Below are 20571 nucleotides of genomic sequence, written 5' to 3'. Positions count from 1 at the left end.
TCAATTTCTTTTGGATTAAGTCAGTGCAGGACTTCAGGACTGCATGCATGTGCCCCAATTATGCAATGGGCATTCAGTCTTCTGGATCTGGGTGCTGGACACTGGGAGACCCAGCACCAATTGCATCATTGTACAAATCCATGCATTTCAGACTTCAGTGATAGCCATTTGTGGATTGCTTGTTTTTTCATACCTTGCAAAAGATATTTAAATGGAACTTTTCAGTTTATTTGAATTGCTTTGAATTTTTCTTTCTTTTTTCTTTTAATATAAATTTCTTATATATGCTACGCTCGAGACTATAAAATATTGTTCTGATGTGAGTGTTATGTGGTTGTAGATAATCTGCCTTTGCTCCAAGAGCCCTGGGGCCCAGTGCAGAGCCCCTGGAAAGTGTATTACTCTTATTTTTTTGTTACAGCTCTCAAACTATTTTTCTCCAGCAAAACTCCTAGCTGTTGTGGTTAGCTACTCATCTGTTATTCTAAACATGAAATATGCAGAACGGACTGTCATTGTGTTATCCAGCAAGCTTGGCAGTTGTCTTATTTCTTTGTAAATCAACCAGATAAAGATTTTAATTTAAAACTTTATTTTAATATTTTTATAGGAGTGTGAAGATGAGACCACTGAGTTGTTACAACATTTTTTTTTTCTTTCAGTAGATACATTCTCAGGACTGGATTCAGAAGTGACAGCAACTCCAGAGGCATATGTGATATACGATGATGGTACAGTTTAACCATAAGTATCTATTGCAAATGACATGTTTTGGATTGCATTTTTTTCTTTCTTTGAAATTGAGTTTGCATGACTGATTAATGCACATACGCAGAAGCTTAAGCAAGCATTGATGAGCTGGAATGGAAAATCTTTCCATAGTCTTGCATCATATGTGAAGAACAGTGGTGTAAGTGCAGCTGTTTCTGGACACGAGGGTCCTTTTCTGTCTGCAATATAACAGGAGCCTATTCTGGAAATAAATTACATTCAGAACTGGTTCATGCACTCACTGCTAGACATTCTCTGGTACAACATCTAGTCCAAAATCACTGAATTGTTTTAAAATAGAAAATCAAAGTACTGTCTGAGTCTTGGAAACGTGTTTTTAGCACTAGTGTGCCAATGAATTACAAACCCAGCATTATGAATATTTTCTTGTCTTTTTTGTATGTTTAGTCTGCATTTAGACTATAAAACATTCTCATTCTGAATGAGATCACCTAGATATAAAGTAATTAGTCTGCCGAATCCTTGTAGAATTTAAATTAAAGAAATTTGAAAACAGATAAAAGGAGAAGAGGGAAATGTTTTTGCAGTTATATTCATGCCATTTTGGTGCTGTAAGTCAGGACACGCAAAAGTTAGGTAACGAGGAAGCTTCAAGTCCTGGCGTTTAATTATAGGTTTCTAGTAGGAAAACAAATAATAAATTACTGGGAATAGTATTCACTGTACACCACCACTGATTTCTGATGTTCTGCTTCTTTTATTTCTCAGATTCCACCTCCTACACCCACATATTAAAGCAGATAAATACAGGCCTTTGCTGAACTCAAAGCTTTTAGTATTGGCTTTGTAGTAGAATTTGTGGCTTTAGAATAAAAAAAGTTTTTCTTTGTGGATGTGGTGCTGGGAATATAAGTCAAACCAACCAACCAACCAAAATAAGCTCTGAGAAAGAGGGTGCAGCAGCTGAGAGAAAAATGCCTGAGAGTTTTGTGCTTATTATTCTAGTAGCCTCATACTGAGGCTGGCATTTAGAATTTGCGGAGGAGAAAATGGACTGAAAACTGCACAAGCCCTACCGTCTATGTTCTTTACATCCTGAGCATGCAGGTCTTTTGCTGAGGCTCCTTATAGGGGCAGGTCACCTACAGAAGACATCAGCAATTTTGGGGAAAAGCAATCCAAGTAATCAGATGAGTTTTCATAGCCCATATGACGATATGGCAGGGATGTCAAATGCTTCTTTCCTTTCAGTCAGTCTTGTAGCATGATGGCTTTTCAAAGAGCTCTGAATTTAATGGGACTGGATATCAAGGAAGACTGAATGTGAGGAGGTTTGTATGTGCCAATTTGTTTTCCTTTAATGGGACCACAAATGGCAAGTACAAAGACACCATGTCAGTTAGTTACAGGAGGGTTTTAAGATCAGTGTGAATCAGCTCTAAGATTTTAGATAAGTAACACAGAGGTTGCTTAAAGAGTTATATTTTCTACTCTTTTATTTCCCTCCTTTGGCATTTGAAGGCTGTGGATAGATTCAGTTACTGTGGAGTCTTCTTTTAGGGGTGGTAAGGGAGATGGCAGATAAGACACATTCAGAATATAGATTATATAGAAATGTAGAATATAGGATATACATTTGTTCATTGTCACTCTTTTTACCTGTGTGAATGAGGTCCCAGTCAGCAGTGGCATTCGTTTTCTAAGGCTTTGTGCTTGCTGTCCATCAGTTTAGTGGAAACCCTTGCAAGACTGAAGTGTGATTGACTGACTTCGAGGCCCATAAAGAATGTACAGTAGCTGTAGTAGGATCAGCAGCACTTCTTTGGGACTGTCTCTGGTCACAGAAATGTTTTCCTTCTCATATTTAAGCCAAAATGATGTGAAAACAGACTAACATTTTTATGTTATGTTTCCTTTGAAGATTATGAGTTTTTCGAGAGCACTTTGCTACCGACCACCACCACTGTCACTACGACTACAACAACAGAATCAGAAATTGTCTATCCAGAGACTAGTGTTGTTGGTACCGGCCCTGTATCAGAGTATGACATTGCTGGGAAGAAACGGTTCACTGGTAAGGATATCCTTTGTATTACATAGCTTGCTGCTAGTGCTGCAAGTAATTCTTGTCGGAAGATAAGCCGTTAAGCAAAGGCTATTGCATGAATATGACCAACAGTGGGGTCCTTGTAAGGACTGTCACCAGGGAAACCTAAACAGTAGTACTTTGCTCATGTTTTCACATCTACATGTGGACTCGCACCAGTACTGTTGAAGCAATGCAAACCTTTCTCTACTCTTATAATGTAAGTATTCTGCTTCATATCCTGCATCACATTCAGTTTACTTAAAGTCACTGAGAAAATAAGTGTGTCTACTTTGGTGCTCTAATAAGCTCAACTGCATCACTTCAATTTCACACCATTAGTTCAGGCAGTGCAAGTCTCACATAGATGTGAGTCATCCTCTGGAGGACTTAGCTCTTTTCACTGCCTCATGTAACGCCTATGATTTCACCATGTATGTCAAAGGTGTGCTTCAGGAAAGTCAAGAAATGAATGGTATTTTGGATATGAACTTTCCAAAAAGTAAAACCTGCAGGCATAAATTTGGTTTTGCTATTTCTTTCTTCTGTAGAAGCATAGGGAATGAACCCACAGTATGCTGGCATGAGGTATGAGTATTGCTCCAGCATATGTGAGCCATTCAAGTGTGTAGATAGGCATCGCTGCTCTGCTTCTGTGTCAGAGAAGCAGCTTGAGATCAGACTGGAGGGATTTTGAGGTGCTAGGTCATTGTATTTCAGCCTCCAGGAAGATTGCTAGATCCCTGGTAGACATTTGCAAATGTCTGGACTTTGAACTGAGGTCAGGTTATGTGTTAGCTTGCCTGGCATTTCAGATGTGAGTTCAAGGGGATGGAGAGTCATCTTTGATTCATGTCTTGCCTTCCATTCCAACATCTGCAGGTTTCACGTGGCTTACAGTGCAGCTCTGCTGCTGGAGTGAAATATTTGTTTTTATATTTGCTAAGGCTTTTTCCACTGCATCTTCAGTTTTGCTGTCCAAACAATCTCATGATGTTTCTGTTCAGCTCTTTCACTGACAGTGCTTCTTGATTCATTTAGCTAGAGGGGCTAAAAATAGCTTCATTGCAAGATCTGGAAAAAATCCCTAAGGGCATGAAATCTAATAAGGTAAACCAAGAAACGTTAGTTTATGAGCATTTAAAGGCACTATGGAAAAAACATTACCATTTCATTTGCAACTGAGTAAACATTTCAGAAGGCAAGTGTTATAGTCCTTACTTTGAATGTTATTGTGACATTTAAATAAATAACAAGGTGGTCTAATCTATTTACTGAGCCAAAGTGCAATTCCAGTCAGTATAAAGATTCTAAAAATAGAAATTACAGGTTGTGTCTCTGAAAGGTGGAAACTCATTACTCCCAGTCCCTTAATACCCAGGGGACCACTGTGTTAACTGCTTTGTTTAAGTGTTCATGCGTTGCTTTGGAGTTATTATTCTTGCTCATTTGTTGTTTCAGCGTAGTTTCAGAATGTTTGTGCAGGACCTGGTAAACTCTTAGATATTGATCAAAGGCCCTGGCAGGGATCTGTTCCCACATGTAAAATGCCGAGAATGCGTGTGATGTTTCCACCCAACAACCCAGAGCAGCTGTAGGTAGCGTGCAGAGGGTCTTGTAGCCAGACTACTCTCTTCTGCCTCTTGCAGTAAAAATGGACCTCCTCTCTTTAGGTAATTGGGTACAGTTGTGCGTGTGTGGGGTACCCCTGAATATGGGCATCTCACTTTCCCCTGTTTATGAATCAAATTGAGCAGGAACCATGCTCTGTTGCTGCAGTGGTTTCTGATTACAAAGACCAGTAAATGGTTTCTTGCACACCTCCCTCATGGAGATGATTTCTGTATGGAATGAGATAACATTCACAAGAAGATTCCTGTCTGCCAAGCAAGGGCAAGGCCATAATCCAAAGCTGATGGCATTTGAACGCTGTTTGCTTACCTGAAGACCACCAAAATCTTAGCTTTCATTTCTAAATTCCTTTGGTAAAGTGCAAGAGTCTGGTCTGAGGAGCATAAGCTAAGGAAAGGCTAAAGGAGAGCACAAGCAGCACCAATCATTTCCTCTGCCATGGTATTTTTTTGTTTTTGTTTTTTATGTTGTTCCTTTAGTTCAGGTTTACTGCCATAGCGTGAGGAAGTCCACGCAACTTGGCTGAGACCAGTTCAGGAACTGTCACCTTAAATTACAAAGAATTATGAACGGACTGGACAGCTAGAATTGCCCAGGCAGAAATGTAGGAAGCTGCTAGGGCAAATGAAAGTGATAAAGGGTTTGGAATGCCTGATGTATGAAGAGGAGTTGAGGAGAGCTGGGGCTCTTGAACATGAAGAAGAGAAAACCAAGGGGAACCTTGCCAATGTGCATAAATAGCTGATGATGACAGTAAAGGAGAGAGAGCCAGGCTCTACTCATTTCGTGCCCACTAAAAAGAGAAAGCAGTGGGCATAACCTGAAACACAGGAAGTCCTGGTGTGATCCCAAGTGGCTTAAGCCACAGAGGTCCCTGTCTATTGCTCAGAGCTGTAGGAATCACGTGGTTATCATCAGCTTGTATGTTACTCTGTGAAGTCTACAAAGTGCTAAATGCCACCCTTCCCTGTCCATTCCAGCACCTTACGTGACCTATCTAAATAAAGATCCAGCAGCTCCCTGCTCCTTGACAGAGGCTCTGGAGCACTTCCAAGTGGAAAGCCTTGATGAGATCATCCCTAATGACCTTAAAGAGAAAGACACACGTCCCCTCAAAGCCCCTCACAACATCACCGTGGTGGCAGTGGAAGGCTGTCACTCCTTTGTCATCGTGGACTGGGACAAGCCTGCTCAAGGAGACATGGTAACAGGTACTGCAGAGCTGGTATCCCCAGCACATGGGTAGGCTGGGCTTTTCTCCTTTTACCATTTTTATCAAACTGAGCCAACTGCTCATGAAATTCTCTCTCTATTACAGTTCTCTGAGGGAGATGAGCTGCTTTCTTAGGGATGAGAAAGGTCCTTTTGTCATCCTTCAGTGCCAGATTTACCTTCTAGTGCTGGTCCAGATATTTCAGATATCAGTTCTGCTTTTGTGCCAGCAGTTGTGAAGACATTATTTCTCACCAGTGCAGTGTCTGTGATAGCACTTAATTTGACTGACTACTTCTGCCCCTGGGTAGCACTCAGCACCACTGTAGGCACTTCCCAGATTTGCCTTTGGAGCATCTTTCACATTAATGTTCAGTCTGCTCTGAGCTAAGGCAGTTTCAGATCTTTTAAGAGCCTCAGAAAAGCACTGACTTCAAAAGTAAATCTCAAAATTTGTTAAAAATCACTGGAATAAATGACCAAAATATTTTTAGAAGAAAAATAAAGCCCATTTGCCAGTAGGCCCAAAAAATCTGAAGTAAGCCATGGAAAGGGCCACTGCTTTGTTGCTTCCACCTCTGTGGATGACAGCAGTAGCAAAGGGATGGGAACTAGCAGAGCCAAAACAGTGGTAAAGGTTTCTAAGGGATTGGGCTGCAACTGAACAGCGCATTTGGTGTCTGTCTACAGCACTGCGTTCTTCAAGACTGTAGATCCAGTACCTCACAGAGCATAGTTTGCCTAAAGATAAACAAATAAATGTGACATTACGGTGTTGAGGTGAATATATAATTTATGCATCTCTAAATATATTAGTTTCTGCATAGCCAGTGTCTAACCTAAAGTAGCAAAGGGGATGACTCTGTCATCTTTTTGGTTTTGGTGTCTTTTAAATCAGTAATTGTGTATTGGTACCATCCTATAATACAATGCACTGTCATTATTGGCTAATGACAGGACATTTCTGTAGTCTGGGATGTTCCAGGAGACCTAGGCATCAACTCACAAATTCAAAGATGCTTACGTTCCTTTTAATTCATGAAATTTAGCATGACACCTAAGGTTTGGGATAACACTTCAGTTTAAAATCCTCTCAACTCTTTGTCTTTCCTTTTTATAGGCTATCTGGTTTACAGTGCATCCTACGATGACTTTTTAAAAAACAAGTGGTCAACCAGGACTGCAGGTACTACTCATCTGCCAATTGAGAACCTGAAGCCAAACACACGGTAAGGAATTGATCCATTCTTTTCAGTTCTGGAAGGGGAGTAAAACAAATTTGGCGATTTACAATCATTTTTTTTCTTGGCCTTAGTATAAATGCCTATGCCTGATCTAGATTTTAATCATTCTGTTTGTCAGAAAATGGTTTTATAAATCTCACTGCTGTTTATATGATACATTTACCATGTTAATCCTAGAGTAGATGACTGTCTGTACAAAGTATGTGTTGTGTATTTAAAAATGCTTATCAATAAGAGAAAATTTCATTTAAAAACTTTATGTTCTAGTCATATGCATAATTGAATCAAATTTTGTGGGAAGAGATATTAACGTGTACTTTTGTTGTAATGTGATGTGGCTATTCTGACATACCAGCATACCCAAGATTTAGTAGTTAGAGGGTGGTGGGAAGAGGTGCCAACGCTCTGTGGGTGTTTTTGCTGTCTGCTCACATCAGTTGTGCCAATAGTGGAGACTTCATGGTATAAAGTGGCAATGAGACTTGCTCAGAAGTCAGTTTGGGATGAGCTGTAGCTTTTTATCTTGCATAAAATCTCACTGAAGTCTCAAAACAAGAATGCATGCTGTGCGTGATGTTGGAATATTTTATGGTGATTGGGTGGGAAGTGAATGGGTGCAGAGGGAATATGTTAAAATTACTGATTTTGGCAGATACTCAGTGTCTTTCAATACTGTTCTCTCAGATTCCAAGTCTGAAAGACTTCTGTTGTTGCTGTTTGCTAGATGATGGCTCTTTATGAGGACTACAGTCTTGTAAGCACTGGTGTCATGTGCAGCTTATGTTTTTGATAGTGTTGGGAGATGCACTGGGATTGAACCTGGTGACTAGCATGCCTTACTTGATGAGAAGGTATAAATCAGACCAGTGACTCTTAGAACAGGCACACAAAAACTGTGCCACAGTAACACAGAAGAGAGACACACTGTTCTTTGAAGGATCTTTTCTTTCCTAAATGATTTGTGGATGAGTGTTAAAAGCAGTTGAGAGTAATCTCACTTGTTTTAACTGTTGTATAACTTCTCACATCATTCAAGAGTCTGGTTAATTGATAAAACCATAAACCTCAACCTAGAAAGCACAGAAGAGCTATCTGAACATATAATTAATTAAATAATTTAGGAAAAGTAAATTCAGTGTAGTATTTTGGTCTCAAAGTTGACTTGCCATATTTTTTCTGACCATGGCACTGTGCTTTATAGAGAAATTTTGCCCAGCTATTGTCAATCTTATCATAGCTCCCAAGGACAATATTAAGGTGCAGAATTCCTTGTCAGTGATAGAGTAATGCTGAGCAGGAACTAGCTGTGAAATGCACTGATGAAGAGTTTGCCATGTTCCTGTTGACTGCTGCAGGAATGTGTTCAAGAAATAAAAATTTATCTAAATTGCTTAAACGTGTTACACCTATACTAAGGATTATTAATCTAGACCTCTTAAGTCTTTTATGAGTTGTGCATGGTGCATTAGGGCAGGATTATTTGTACAGCAGAGAACTGCATCTGGATGTTTTGCATCTGCTAGCGTCCCTATTATAAAATATCATTGTTATGAAAATATTGAGGAAGGTGTGGGGCACTGTTTACCTCTGGATTTCGCCTGTTAGAACAAGACAGAAGACATTTAAGATTACCTAAACTCTGTTCCTAGTCAGTGAGAGAAGCAGATGCAGACCCTCTTGCCTTTGTGTGTATGTCTTTGTTCCCTGAGGATATCAATTCCCTAAACCTCTTCCTTCTTGCCTCTAGTACCAGTTTCTGCTTCCACAACCCAGACTCCTTTACATCCCCTCTTCCTCTTCATCAGCTTCTCCTCCACTCCCCAACTCTCACTCTACCTTGTGCAGGCCAGAAAGGCACTTGCCCCTGTGCCCCAGCTTCCTCTGTGAAGGCTCTTCCATCATTTGTTTCTCTGCCCTTTCCACCTTCTAGCCCCAGCTTCTCATCCTCTAAATGTCTTTCAGTCAAGCCTCCTGCTGCCCCAAGGACAGTATAAAATGTCTACTATATGTCTGCTTTATTGTGCCCAAAACCTCAAGGGTTTTCAGTCACCAGGCAGTGCAATTGCAGTGAAAATCCCATGGAGCCTTGGCCATGCTCTGAGCAGAGGAATCAGTAGGAATTGAGCTGCCAACCAGTGATAGGTCTGCTGAGATGTATGTGAACTCCAGGTTTCAGAAGATCACAGTAATGGAATGAATTTTGGTAGGAACAACAAGGTCTTTGCATTTCCAGAAATCTACTGACTTCTTTGTTCAACATGAAGACTCTTTCAAAGTAGAGAGATTGAAACAAAATCCATTTGTTAATTCTGAAGAACAGTGTAATCCATTGGCCTCTGTTGTATGCACTGTGAAAGAAAGAGAGGCGTTGTGTGGGGTCTGTGGTGGTGAAGGAGGGTTCTTTACAACAGAAAATTTGTGTGTATCAGCCAATCTCATTCACATTCTCCACATCCACAGGCTGAATTGATTGCATATTTGTAGTCTTAAAAATAACTCCCTAATCACTGGGAAAGAACCCCATTCTAATTAAGAAAACATGGTGTGGTATCTGAAGTTGGTCTAAAAATTCTATATTTGCCTTAGGAATGTATAGTGTGAGAAATCTCTGATTAAGTCAGATTGCTGTATGCAAGTAATGCTGAGTGGTGGGTGTTCCTTGTGGGGTTATTGGCGGTACAATCTGTAGCATGCACAGTATACCAGAAAGGGGTTGATATTGTGTCAGAAGTCAGTTCCAGAGAAGACTTGAAGCTGTCAGCATGTCCTGGAAAATGTCTGCCTGGTATTTAGGTTTTACAAACAAAACTGAAGTCTAAATTTAGCCCATATGATAAATTTTCTTTGGAAGCCTGGCCTAGCCTCCAGTTGAGAAGTGGAAATTTTTCCATTTGCAAAATGCTGGTGAGCTTTGGTGGGTACAGGAGTTGCTTCCTCATGATACAGGAATGTAGATGCTAAAATTACTTCAAACCTTAAATCTTTAAAGTCTTGACAATGTCCCTTCCCTAAGCTTAATTCTTAGCCTTCACAGAAAGGCAATGAAAAGGGCTGGAGAGCATCCTCTTGACCACTAAATCTGATCTCTTGCAATCACATAATTCTCTTCGTAAGCATTTCCAACTCCTTCTTCAATGTGGCTAGGCTTTTCCCTGCCTTTCTACGTGAAAGCTGTGGCAGTGCCTTACAGTAGGAGTTAGATAGCACTACGCTTTCCAACAAGCTCTTTTGCTGCCATATCTCCAAACCTTCCCTTTCTGGTTTCTGTTCCCTTCGGGGTTGTTTTGACCCCAGAGTGTCTGCTACCACTTCTAGTGTTGTGCAGAGCATGTCAAAGGAGGTTCTGACTTTCTGGCTCTAAGGGCCAAATGGGCCAAAAATTTGTTTCCTTTTCTATCTCCATTAAATGAAGCATCATCCACAACTGGCTGCTCTGTGTCACCAGAAAGCAGCACGAAAGAGGTAAGATGTGGATGAAACCCTCCTCTCAAGCAAGCAGTAGACCTATTGATGCTTACCTACCTGACCACAGCTATGCAGTAAACCTCTCTTCCAGCACCACTCTAGTGAATTATTACGTTTATTATAAATACTCATGATATATTTGGCGCTGAGCCATTTTCTGTTGGAGGCAGCACCCACGTAGGTCTCCTCCTAGCAGTCAGGTCAGGTGCAAGCGCCATTTCCTCCCTGCTAGGAGCAGGCCCTGTTACCCACATTGCCTCTGCACAGCCGCCATCCCATTCCTCCAGTGCTGAGGGGGTATCAGAAGCTGCAGTCCCTCCTTAACCCCTCACTAACATGCAGCCGTGGCGTTGAGGTCATCCCTGGTAAGGCAGAGGGCATGCACATGGTACAGCCTACATGCCCCATCATCTCAGGCTATTGCTGGTGGGACCTGGGAAGTGATTTGTTAATGATTAATCTTCCTAGCAACAGCTGCTTCCCTAACTGTTCTGCTGAGTGATGATCTCCCTTTGTCGCTACAAGTGCCAGCAATTAATTTCCAGCAGGAAGGAGACACTTGGAATTAAGTCAAAATCATTTTGCTCCAAGTGACAGGTATGGTGATAGGAATAGTCTGATAGTGTAAATGAACATAAATATCACACATTCATTGCTCTGCTGCATTTATTAAATATCTTCTTTACATGTCAGTAGATGGTGGTATATGAAATCTCAAAGGAGGTTAATTTTAGGAAAAAAAGTGTTTCGTGTCTGTGTTTAAAAACAAACAGTATTGCATCTGTTTCAGTGGAGACTCTTATATGCCTATTGGTAACAATTTATTACAAGTCTGGCTGAGCAAAGTGTAATAAAAGCACAATCAACTTCCACACTACAGTTTTTCTTTGTGTATTTATGTGATGAAGAACAGTTGAGTTATAATGATTTTGAGACTTCTTGGCAAATCCACCAACCTTAATGCAAATAAGATTCTGACTAATGAAAATGTCAGATGCCTGGCCTAGAAAGGCTTTGGCAATTTCTTTCTTATTTGTCATGTCTGAAAAATAAATATATCCCAACTTCATTATTTTATTGATTTGCTTAATACAGCAAGCATAGCACAGTCTATGCTTAAATCACAGGTCAGCATGTCATGAGTCCTGGCTTTCTTTTTGGCACTATGAAAGGCTTCCTGTATATTTAAAGGCTTAGAAACTAATTTTCCAATTTAGTGAAGAGAAACGTACTCATAACTTCATCACTGTTTTTCCAGACAGTGAATCAGGCTACCCCACAAATCATGTACCTTGGGTAGGCTTTTTATGTGCACAGTAGGATGCCTGAGAGTACAATTGCCCTGATTAGTTAGGTAATCAGATACTGCATTGAGCATTGAATACAAAGCTGCATGCTTTTCTCTGCTTATGTGTAGATGCATTTTGTGTAGGAGATTTGTGGGATGCTTACTCCTATTTTAAATGTGGATTGTGGCACCAATATATCTAATAGAAGTGTTTTCACCCTAATATTAATACACATTAAATAAGGGTATCAAAAGGCTTGCACTTTCTGGCTAGCAAACATTATATCCTGCTTTTCTAAAGCAGTAAAACCAAGAGCTGGCTGCTGCATTGCCACCATTTCAGAGGAAGCATTGCCTGCATCCCATCCATGTGAGCAGCCTCATGCCCACCCAGTGTTCCCTGCCCCAGTGTGAGTAGTGAAGGAGGTATGAATGGACCATGGTCCCTGGTGTGAGGGTCCCTTGGGAATGGAAGCAGTCCTCAGCTGCATGCTCTGCTTGAGGGCCAAAGTACAGGGGTGCACAGGAGGATTTTGCCTCCCTGTCCTCTTTCCCCAACCACACTGAACACTCACAAGCTGTTGTCAGGAAATCAAGGCCAACAGCTGAAACCACAGGACAGGACTTTAGCCAGGATTATGCTAGGAATGATCAAAAAAACACAGCCTTGCTAAATTTCACTATTTAATGTGGTTTCATTTTGTCACAGTGTGTTTGTCTTTTAAAAGAAAACCGTGTGCCCTTTGTGTCAGGAATGTTGAATGCTCTCACTCCTGCTGCCCACTTACTCCACAGCAAACCTCTGCTCACATGACAACCATCCTGCTGAAGAACTGGATGTTATTGGCACAACTTTTCAGTCTTTTCATAGGGATCAGTTTGATCTAGAGTTTGCTGCACACAATAAAAAAAAAGCATTCTTTTTAATGAAAAAAGAGATCCACCTTTGCCACAGGGCTGGCTCAACAGGGTCCTTTCCACTTTATCAGTGCTAATAGTTTTGTGTGTTCTGAACCAGTGCTTTGAATGGAGAGGTTCCTCTCAGCAGCCATCCCAGCTCTGCTCTGAGGCCAAGTCTTTGTGGAACAGACGCGTGGTACAGGAAAGTGCATGTGGTAAAAACTCAGTGGAAGACTAGAAACTGCAAGGTTCCTGCAATTGGATGGTGTTTAATTTGCTTGCTGCCTGCTAGCTTGGAGAGCATGAGCATCTTTCTCGTCATTAAGCCGCATGTTATGCTCCTACACTGCAGGAACTATTGCCATTTCTAGTGCACAGAAGTGAAGGAAGGGGAGTAAAGCTTCTGATGTAGATGGCGTCTATAGTTTGTATGCAGACTATGGCAGGTGGCAGAAGCTTCCAGGGGATGGCAGACCACATTTGCTATGAAGCTTTCTCTTAACCCACTCCACTCTGCTGCTGCGCCATTCAAGCACAGCAGTGATAAAAGGTTTCTGTGCAGGATGGGTAGAGCTCTGTCACCATGAGCAGGCTGACGCTTTTCATAGAGCTCACTTTCACTAGCATCAGACATGCCACTTGCATGAGACGTTGCCCGTCAATGCTTGGTGGCACCCATCCCTGTAAGTGCTTGCCCAATATTGTGGATCACACAATGTAGTTTTAAAGATGTCTGCTTTTAGATGAAAAGCTAGCTCTAGGCTGTGTGGATATTACAGAGATTTTTATATTTATTTATTTATTTTCCCTAGTTTATTTACAAGACTGGAGTTGAGCAAGCACACAAGAAAGGGAATCCTAAACACAGGCACTTAAAAAATGTTGTGCTGGAAATTTTTACAGTAATCTTCCATTCTTGTTTGTTTCTGCTGGACTGGGTAAAAACATAAAAATAAATGTCGGGGTTGGCAGCAAATAAAAATCATGATATTTGGAAATGAAATGAAAATATGCTTACACATTCTTCCCCCTGAGTCAGAATAATAATTTTGTTTCTGTCAAGCAAAGAATGGACTTCTAGTGGCTAGTCATGTGCTTTAATTTAAGCATGTGATTTAAATAAACTTGATGCTGCTAGAGTTTGTGCTGAAAGGTCAAAAGCTTAGCTTCTGATCTCGTGTAAATCTCATACATTTTTAGTTTGCAGCTTATACCACTGCTTTCCTGGGAACTAATCTGGATAAAGGTTCCTGAGATCAGAATTTGATTCTTTGTCACCTTGTTTTTTATAAAGTGGGCGTAATTGTAAGGATGATAAAAATAAATGAGAATTAGAAAAAGATGAAATTTGTATGTAACACCCAACTCATAGACTGGCTGAGTATCCAAGGCCAAAGTCTTGTTTATAAAAGGAGATTGCTAACAGGAGGGAAATAAACTTGTTATACAGGAAGATAGTGATAGGACAAGGGGGATTGGTGTTAAACTAAAAGAGGGGAAATTCAGGTTAGATGTTAGAAGAAATACTTTACTCAGAGAGTGGTGATGTGCTGGAACAGATTGTCCAAAGAGGTTGTGGATGCCCCATCCCTGGATGTGCCTAAGGCCAGGTTGGATGGGGCCCTGGGCAGCCTTGTCCAGAGGGTATCAGCCCTGCCCATGGCAGGGGGTTGGAACTGGATGGTCTTTAATGTTTCTTCCAACCCAACCCCATTCTACAATTCTGCGATGTAATAGAAAGGTCACCCAAACTCCCTGGAATTGTGTGGATTATCTCCTAATTTTAATATTATTTCTAATTTACTCTAATTTACTCTATTTCTAATTTGCAGTAGAATCAATGGCTTAATCTTATTTTTCTTCTCATTGTGTTTCAGGTATTATTTTAAAGTCCAAGCAAAGAATCCCTTTGGTTATGGACCTGTTAGCTCTTCAGTCTCATTTATCACAGAATCTGGTACGTTCTGTTTTTACTTTTCATCACAAAACTGAATGCATAATAAAAGATGTGGGAGGGCAGTTACTGAAATAAATATAGTAATAATGGTGATTATCCTGAAATCACTACTTCAAGACTTTTTTTTTAGGTTAATTACTTGTTTTCAGTAAAGCTAGGAAAATAATTTGCAGTCATAACACTGCTGTAAAAATATGTGACATATAAGTTTCAGGGGAACAGGAAGTTAAATTTAAAATACAAAAGACTACTGATGTTCCAAAATACAGAAGCAATGGGGAAGTTTAATGTCATTGATAGATTGACCAAACATTTGGTAAATTGGTTTCCTAATTGTGAACAGCTGAGCAGTTGGGAGTGGCTGTCTCTGGAAGAAATATAGGAAACAATTGTTCCATGAATTGGGTGAAGTTCTCTGTTCTTTTTCTTGACAAAGCATGCTTCTCTTTTACAGGGCTAATAGTGTGCTCAAAAGTAACATCCTCTTCTAAAAATAGTGTGTTAAGTGAGCTATTTTTACCCATTTCTTCTTCTGTTGAGCCAAAGGCCAATGATTCCACTGAATAAATAAAGGGCGAATTCTTTAATCTTTGCTTGAGCAATAGGTCAGTTGTCTCTTATGAATTTTGCCCTTTTGACAGCATGGGGCTTATGTAATCTTTACAGTTGGTCATTTAGCTTCCACCTGTAGTGCTCACCTCAGAAGAGCGGTTAAGAACCAACGGAAAGAAAGTCTACACAGAAGGGAGACAAAAGTGCAAGAGAAGTGAATGGTCCTGTGTAACATTATTGAGTTCTTTTTATAGGAGTAAGAGAAGCTCAATTATAAATCCAAAGAGGTCTGGCACTGGGCAAATACAGCATGCTGTATCTTGTGGGGAGTTTTGCTGATCAGCTAACTACCAGTACGCAGTTCTGAATTGCCCAGTTTTTTCAACCAAAAAACAGTTTTTCCAGCCACCTTATGATCTTTAATTTTGATGGATTAACTTGTTAAATGAAGTTTTATTTGCAGCACTGATCCTTGTCACATGGCCAAAGATGGCTTTCCAGCTGGCACAAATACAAAAGCAGTTGCTAAAACTGAAGCCAAATGGTATAGTTACAGTTACCTAATGGACCAGAAAAGAGAGAAACTGCTGGTTCTGAGTGCTGTTTGAGCACAATTGGAAGATTTCCGCTGATGAGAGTATTCCATAAAGAATGCTATCGTTGGATCAAGTAGCTTACTGAAAATACCACATCTTACCCTCAATAATGTACTGGAGAAAAGAAATCGATTGTTTTCTTTCATCAAACTGTAAATACTCCCTAGAGTTTATTTTCCTCATCAGTATATATGCACCATACTTTTTCTTCGGGTACTTCGTGTATAATATGGGCCAGTTAAGATACAACAGAAGTGGCATTGTGGTGAATATGAAGAAGTTCACTCATTAGATACTGTTGGTATGTCATCCTTATTCCACACCTACTCCATCCTCCTTAAGTTAAAAAAGAAAGTATTTCAAGCTAGCAGAAGCTCCTGATGTGTTGGACAGAGCTCCCGGCACTGTCCAGGTGGCTCTTGAAAATCAATCACTGTGATATGAGAAGTTAAAATGATAAATTTCACATGTTAATGAATACCACTATACAACAGTGCTAATTAACATGATGAATGTGTGAGACTAAGGTTTCCATGCAAAAGGTTGGTTACTTTCTCCTTTGGAAGTTGGACCTGCATGTGTTACTTACACTGCTTAGCTCTGCAAATTAGTGAGGCATAAATCCCACATTCACAGCATAATTAATGGCAATTACTCTTCACCTTTGTTTTCTTGAGAGATACTGTACATTTTGTATTATAAAATAAGATCTGGATTAAAATACTAAGATTCCCTTTGTATTTATTTCATTCTTTTAGATAATCCCCTCCTTATTGTCAGACCACCTGGTAAGTCTTTTTCCTTTTTTTTTTTTTTTTTTTTTTTTTTTTTGCATTGGGTGCATAATATTTGTGAAAAACAGTTAGAACATACATGTTAGAAGCATGCTAACAGATAGTTGGAGTTGCAGTTTTATGCAGGAGAGAGAAATAGTTCACAGTGTTAGTTTTAGGGCACCATACTCTTTTATCTTTGAAAATAAACACTTTAAATTTTTGTTAGATTATGAGCTTGATCTGGGACCATCTTCTGCCTGGTATGACAGCTTTCATTGCTTGGTAGTAAGCACTAAGCAGTGTTACTTCGTTGTGCTCTTTAGTCCTTAGTGCTTTGGGCAGAATTCTCCGCAAAGCAACTCACTTGTCTTTTATTGGAACCCCCTCTGTTTTGATGTAATATGAGAACACAAAATATAAAAGTAGGTTTCTCATTTCATCTTTGTAACAAAATAGCAAGAAAAGACTTTACTTCACATCACAAGTTGTTAGCCAGCATAGAGTTTTGAACATCTGCTTACCAAAAGAGATAAGCTTTCTACATTGGGTTAAAGTGCAGATGGCTGTATTTATTTAGGCAGTGTCACTGTCAGAACTACCATCAGCCTTTTTTAGAAAAGAAACTAAGTATCACTAGGTACAGAAGTCTCTTAATAAATTCAGTGAGTTTTTACTTAAAACTGCTAATGTCTGTCCGTAATGTTGATTTTTTTTCCTCCAAGGTGGTGAGCCTATCTGGATCCCATTCACTTTCAAGTATGACCCCACCTATTCAGATTGCAGTGGCAAACAGTACGTGAAGCGAACGTGGTATCGCAAGTTTGTAGGAGTGGTTCTTTGTAACTCCTTAAGGTATAAGATTTACCTCAGTGATGACCTGAAAGGTAGGCACTGAGATAATCTTCCTGCTATATGATTACTTGATGTCATTGCCACCTTCTCACCTTCTTAACTTCTTGCTGAGTCTTGTGTGGTGGTTATCTGGGAGTCTTCTCAAGAAGGTTCAGTATGATAGCCAGGCTGCCTTGCCCCTCCGCATTTTCTTCCTACAATAGCATTTCAGGCAGAACTCTTGAGACAGAGCAGAAATTTTCACTTGAAAAACATATGCACATTTTTACCCTGAGGGGGACATTGTGCTTTGTCCCTTGAAAGCAGTGTACTGCTCCCCACACATCTTCCTGGGAAGATCCATACCTGCCCCGTGGACAGGTGATCACTGGTTGCACATGGCTAAACAGAACAATGTGCCCTTGAGATCTCTGAAGCAGATCCAGATGGGAACGGAGGAGGAAAGACTGGTATCACAGAGGTTGAGGAGCGGTACTCCCATGGGTTAACAGTAGTTCCTGTATGGATGTATTTGCTGAGGGATAATGAACAAAACTTTCCATGTGGTTGATCTGGGGTACTGCAGTCATTTGGATGTCAGGGGGGAAGTTCTTAGAGTGGTGAGGTGCTGGGACGGGCTGCCCAGATTGGTTGTGGATGCCCTGTCCCTAGAGGTGTTCAAGGCCAGATTGGATAGGGCTCTGGGCAGCCTGGTCTAGTATTAAACAGAGTGGTTGGTGGCCCTGCCTGTGGTAGGGGGGTTGGAGATTCATGGTCCTTGAGGTCCCTTCCAACTTGGGCCATTCTGTGATTCTGCAGTCTCAATGGCTTTGCAGATTATGCAATTGTGTTTCGTGTATTGCAATGAAATTCTCTGTACCTATCATCTGTGGTACAATGTCTATAAACTTGAAAAACGGGGAATGTTCCTTACTGAGTTATAAAACATTTATCTTTTCCATGATTTCTATTTCTGTAATGTGAAAGTGGTATTTTCTCTCTTTTCAGCCACTGTTTGTTCATGGGTGGTGATGTGTTTTTAACTGTAATATATTTCCTGCTATCTTTCACATCTGTTTCCCAAGTGGTAGAAGAGCATCTCAAACAAAAATAATGCTGAATCAAATAATGTGTCTTTTACTCTTCAGATACCTTCTATAGCATTGGGGATAGCTGGGGAAGGGGTGAAGACCATTGCCAGTTTGTGGATTCACACCTCGATGGAAGAACGGGACCTCAGTCGTACATTGAAGCCCTGCCCACTATCAGAGGTATGGCGATGTGGGAGAGAGATACTGGTCAAGTGCCTGTCACTCTATCTATAGGGTTAAGGGGTAGGAAGCAGGCACAGGAAGAAAGAGAAAGAAGGGCACATCATACAAATAATTTTACATGAACAAAGTGTAAAAACAGGAAGGAAGAAAGACATTGTATACGCTTATAAAATCTTTCTCCCCATTTTTAAGACCAGCTTTATTGAATCCAAGAGCAGAAACTCTTCCACTTGACACAAAGGACAGCTACAGCTCAACAGTCTACTCTGCAAGTGGTTTCTGAACAATTCATTCAGTACAAAATACACAGGATTGTGTCTAGGTCAGACTGCAGCACTTTTATTCTGGCCTGGTAAAACTTCTTTCCAAGTCAAAATTGTCACTTTGAAGGAGCTCTTCTGAGACACTGCTCAACTAACACAGCCAACAGGCTGATGGCTTACTCCACAAAAGAAAACTCAATCATGACATTCAGCCAATCTTTTAAAAGAATCGGTTGATATAAATTATTCAGCTGGCTTTAATGTTTTCCATGCTATTTGTTGATATTCTCTTCATAGTGATGTTACCAGGAAGAAATTGAACTGGTCACTGATGTTTATATATTCCTGAGAAGTATTGCATTTCTCTGTTCAGTAGGAAAATGAGGAATGATGTATCACTAGGTCTAGGGGACAGAGATAAAGAGCGCACAGGAATTATGTTTTTGGCCCAACATATCAGTGTTTCAGATATTCCAGTGCACAAGCTATGCAGAGAAGAATGCTGAGCCTCTCCTAATGCATTAAGCAGTTGCATTCTTTCTATGGATGAAGAAGACTACCAGATGGGCAGAAAAGCCTTAACTTTGTATTTACTGCATGAAATGATACCTTTTTATTTTGTGAAAAGCTGATGTTTATTGGTAGTCTCTTGAGCCCGATGAGATAATATGATCTGATGGTATTTTTTGCCCCAGAGTACTTCACATATTTAAACTAATCTGCAAACTTCATAAAAGCTGCTGAAATATAGCCACCTTTGGAGTGAAATGCAGAAGCTCTTTGGCAGACCACAGCATTACACAATAGCTGAAAAGATTTTGAGCAGTAAAACCAATCAAAACTACAGGAAATATAAAAGACCAGAGTTAAATCATTCAAGTAAGACCTAGGCCAAATACTAGGACTAACAAATATCCTTTTGATAAAACTCACTAGCAGACAGCTTGTATGCTTTCATTTGGACTGTAGGATTGACTCCCACTGTGTCTGTCACTTTTGTTAGATTTCTGTCTTTTTCCCTATAGGATATTATCGCCAGTACCGCCAGGAGCCTGTATCATTTGGACGCATTGGATATACTACACCCTACTACTACGTGGGCTGGTATGAGTGTGGTGTGCCCATCCCAGGAAAATGGTAGCAGTCTGCTTTCCCATTTTAGGCAGGACAGGATGACTATGCTTTTTAAATGATTTCTACCAGAGGACTGTGAGCAGCTGAGTCAGAAAAGAAAAAAAAAAAAAGAAAAGCAAACAGAAATTAAGCACACCAGTGAAGACCATCTGCTCAAGAAACCCCTGCGAAACCAGATGTGGTCCTGACTTCACAAGCCTAAATCTCTAAATCTCTGGTACTGCTTGACTTCCACTTGGAAGCATGGACAGGATCTAGGTTTGGTGTACTACCTTCCTCCTCTGGATTATTAAGGCAGAGAGAGGTGGTTGCAACACGCGTGACCTGTGAAAACTAGAACTGTGTTAGCCATGAAAATGTGGAAGTTTCTTATATCTTGCAGGAATGACTTAAGCATGCTGTGCTTGCTGAATGGAATGCTAAACTGTCCTTCGTTGCCAGCAGCGGGTGCTGCCAGGGCTTCCCTATGCAGTCATGTCTCATAGATGGCCGCTCGCCAAAGGCAATCTGTTTTCCTGAAGACTTACTCTGTGGGTTCTTGTGGGTTCACTCGCTGCTGGTCTAATCACCAGGTCACAGTGTAAATTCACTTTGATATATATATATATCTATGTATATCTATATAAATA

At 40.4% G+C, this 20571-nt stretch overlaps 1 protein-coding gene across 2 annotated transcripts in view; it reads left to right on the top strand.

The window, feature by feature from the left end:
• FNDC1 (fibronectin type III domain containing 1) overlaps positions 1–20064 on the top strand; it is a 35953-nt gene extending 15889 nt beyond the window's left edge. The window contains exons 11-19 of one of the 2 annotated variants that reach the window (XM_065731527.1): positions 666–731; positions 2654–2806; positions 5431–5661; positions 6783–6891; positions 14437–14516; positions 16423–16452; positions 17163–17324; positions 18420–18542; positions 19834–20064. In XM_065731527.1, coding sequence (XP_065587599.1) covers positions 666–731; positions 2654–2806; positions 5431–5661; positions 6783–6891; positions 14437–14516; positions 16423–16452; positions 17163–17324; positions 18420–18542; positions 19834–19949 — 1070 coding nt within the window. In that variant the 3' untranslated portion in view covers positions 19950–20064. Of the gene's footprint in view, positions 1–662; positions 732–2653; positions 2807–5430; positions 5662–6782; positions 6892–14436; positions 14517–16422; positions 16453–17162; positions 17325–18419; positions 18543–19833 lie in introns of both variants that reach the window. The other variant, XM_065731517.1, reaches the window with a different exon arrangement.
• Positions 20065–20571: the final 507 nt, after the last annotated feature.

The sequence above is a fragment of the Cyrtonyx montezumae genome, unplaced genomic scaffold (genome assembly GCF_038088225.1).
Source record: "Cyrtonyx montezumae isolate F1298 unplaced genomic scaffold, pur_monq_1.0 scaffold_0, whole genome shotgun sequence".
Classification (NCBI taxonomy): domain Eukaryota; kingdom Metazoa; phylum Chordata; class Aves; order Galliformes; family Odontophoridae; genus Cyrtonyx; species Cyrtonyx montezumae.
The sequence above is the reverse complement of the archived record's forward strand: the minus strand, read 5'-3'. Positions and strand labels throughout refer to the sequence as shown.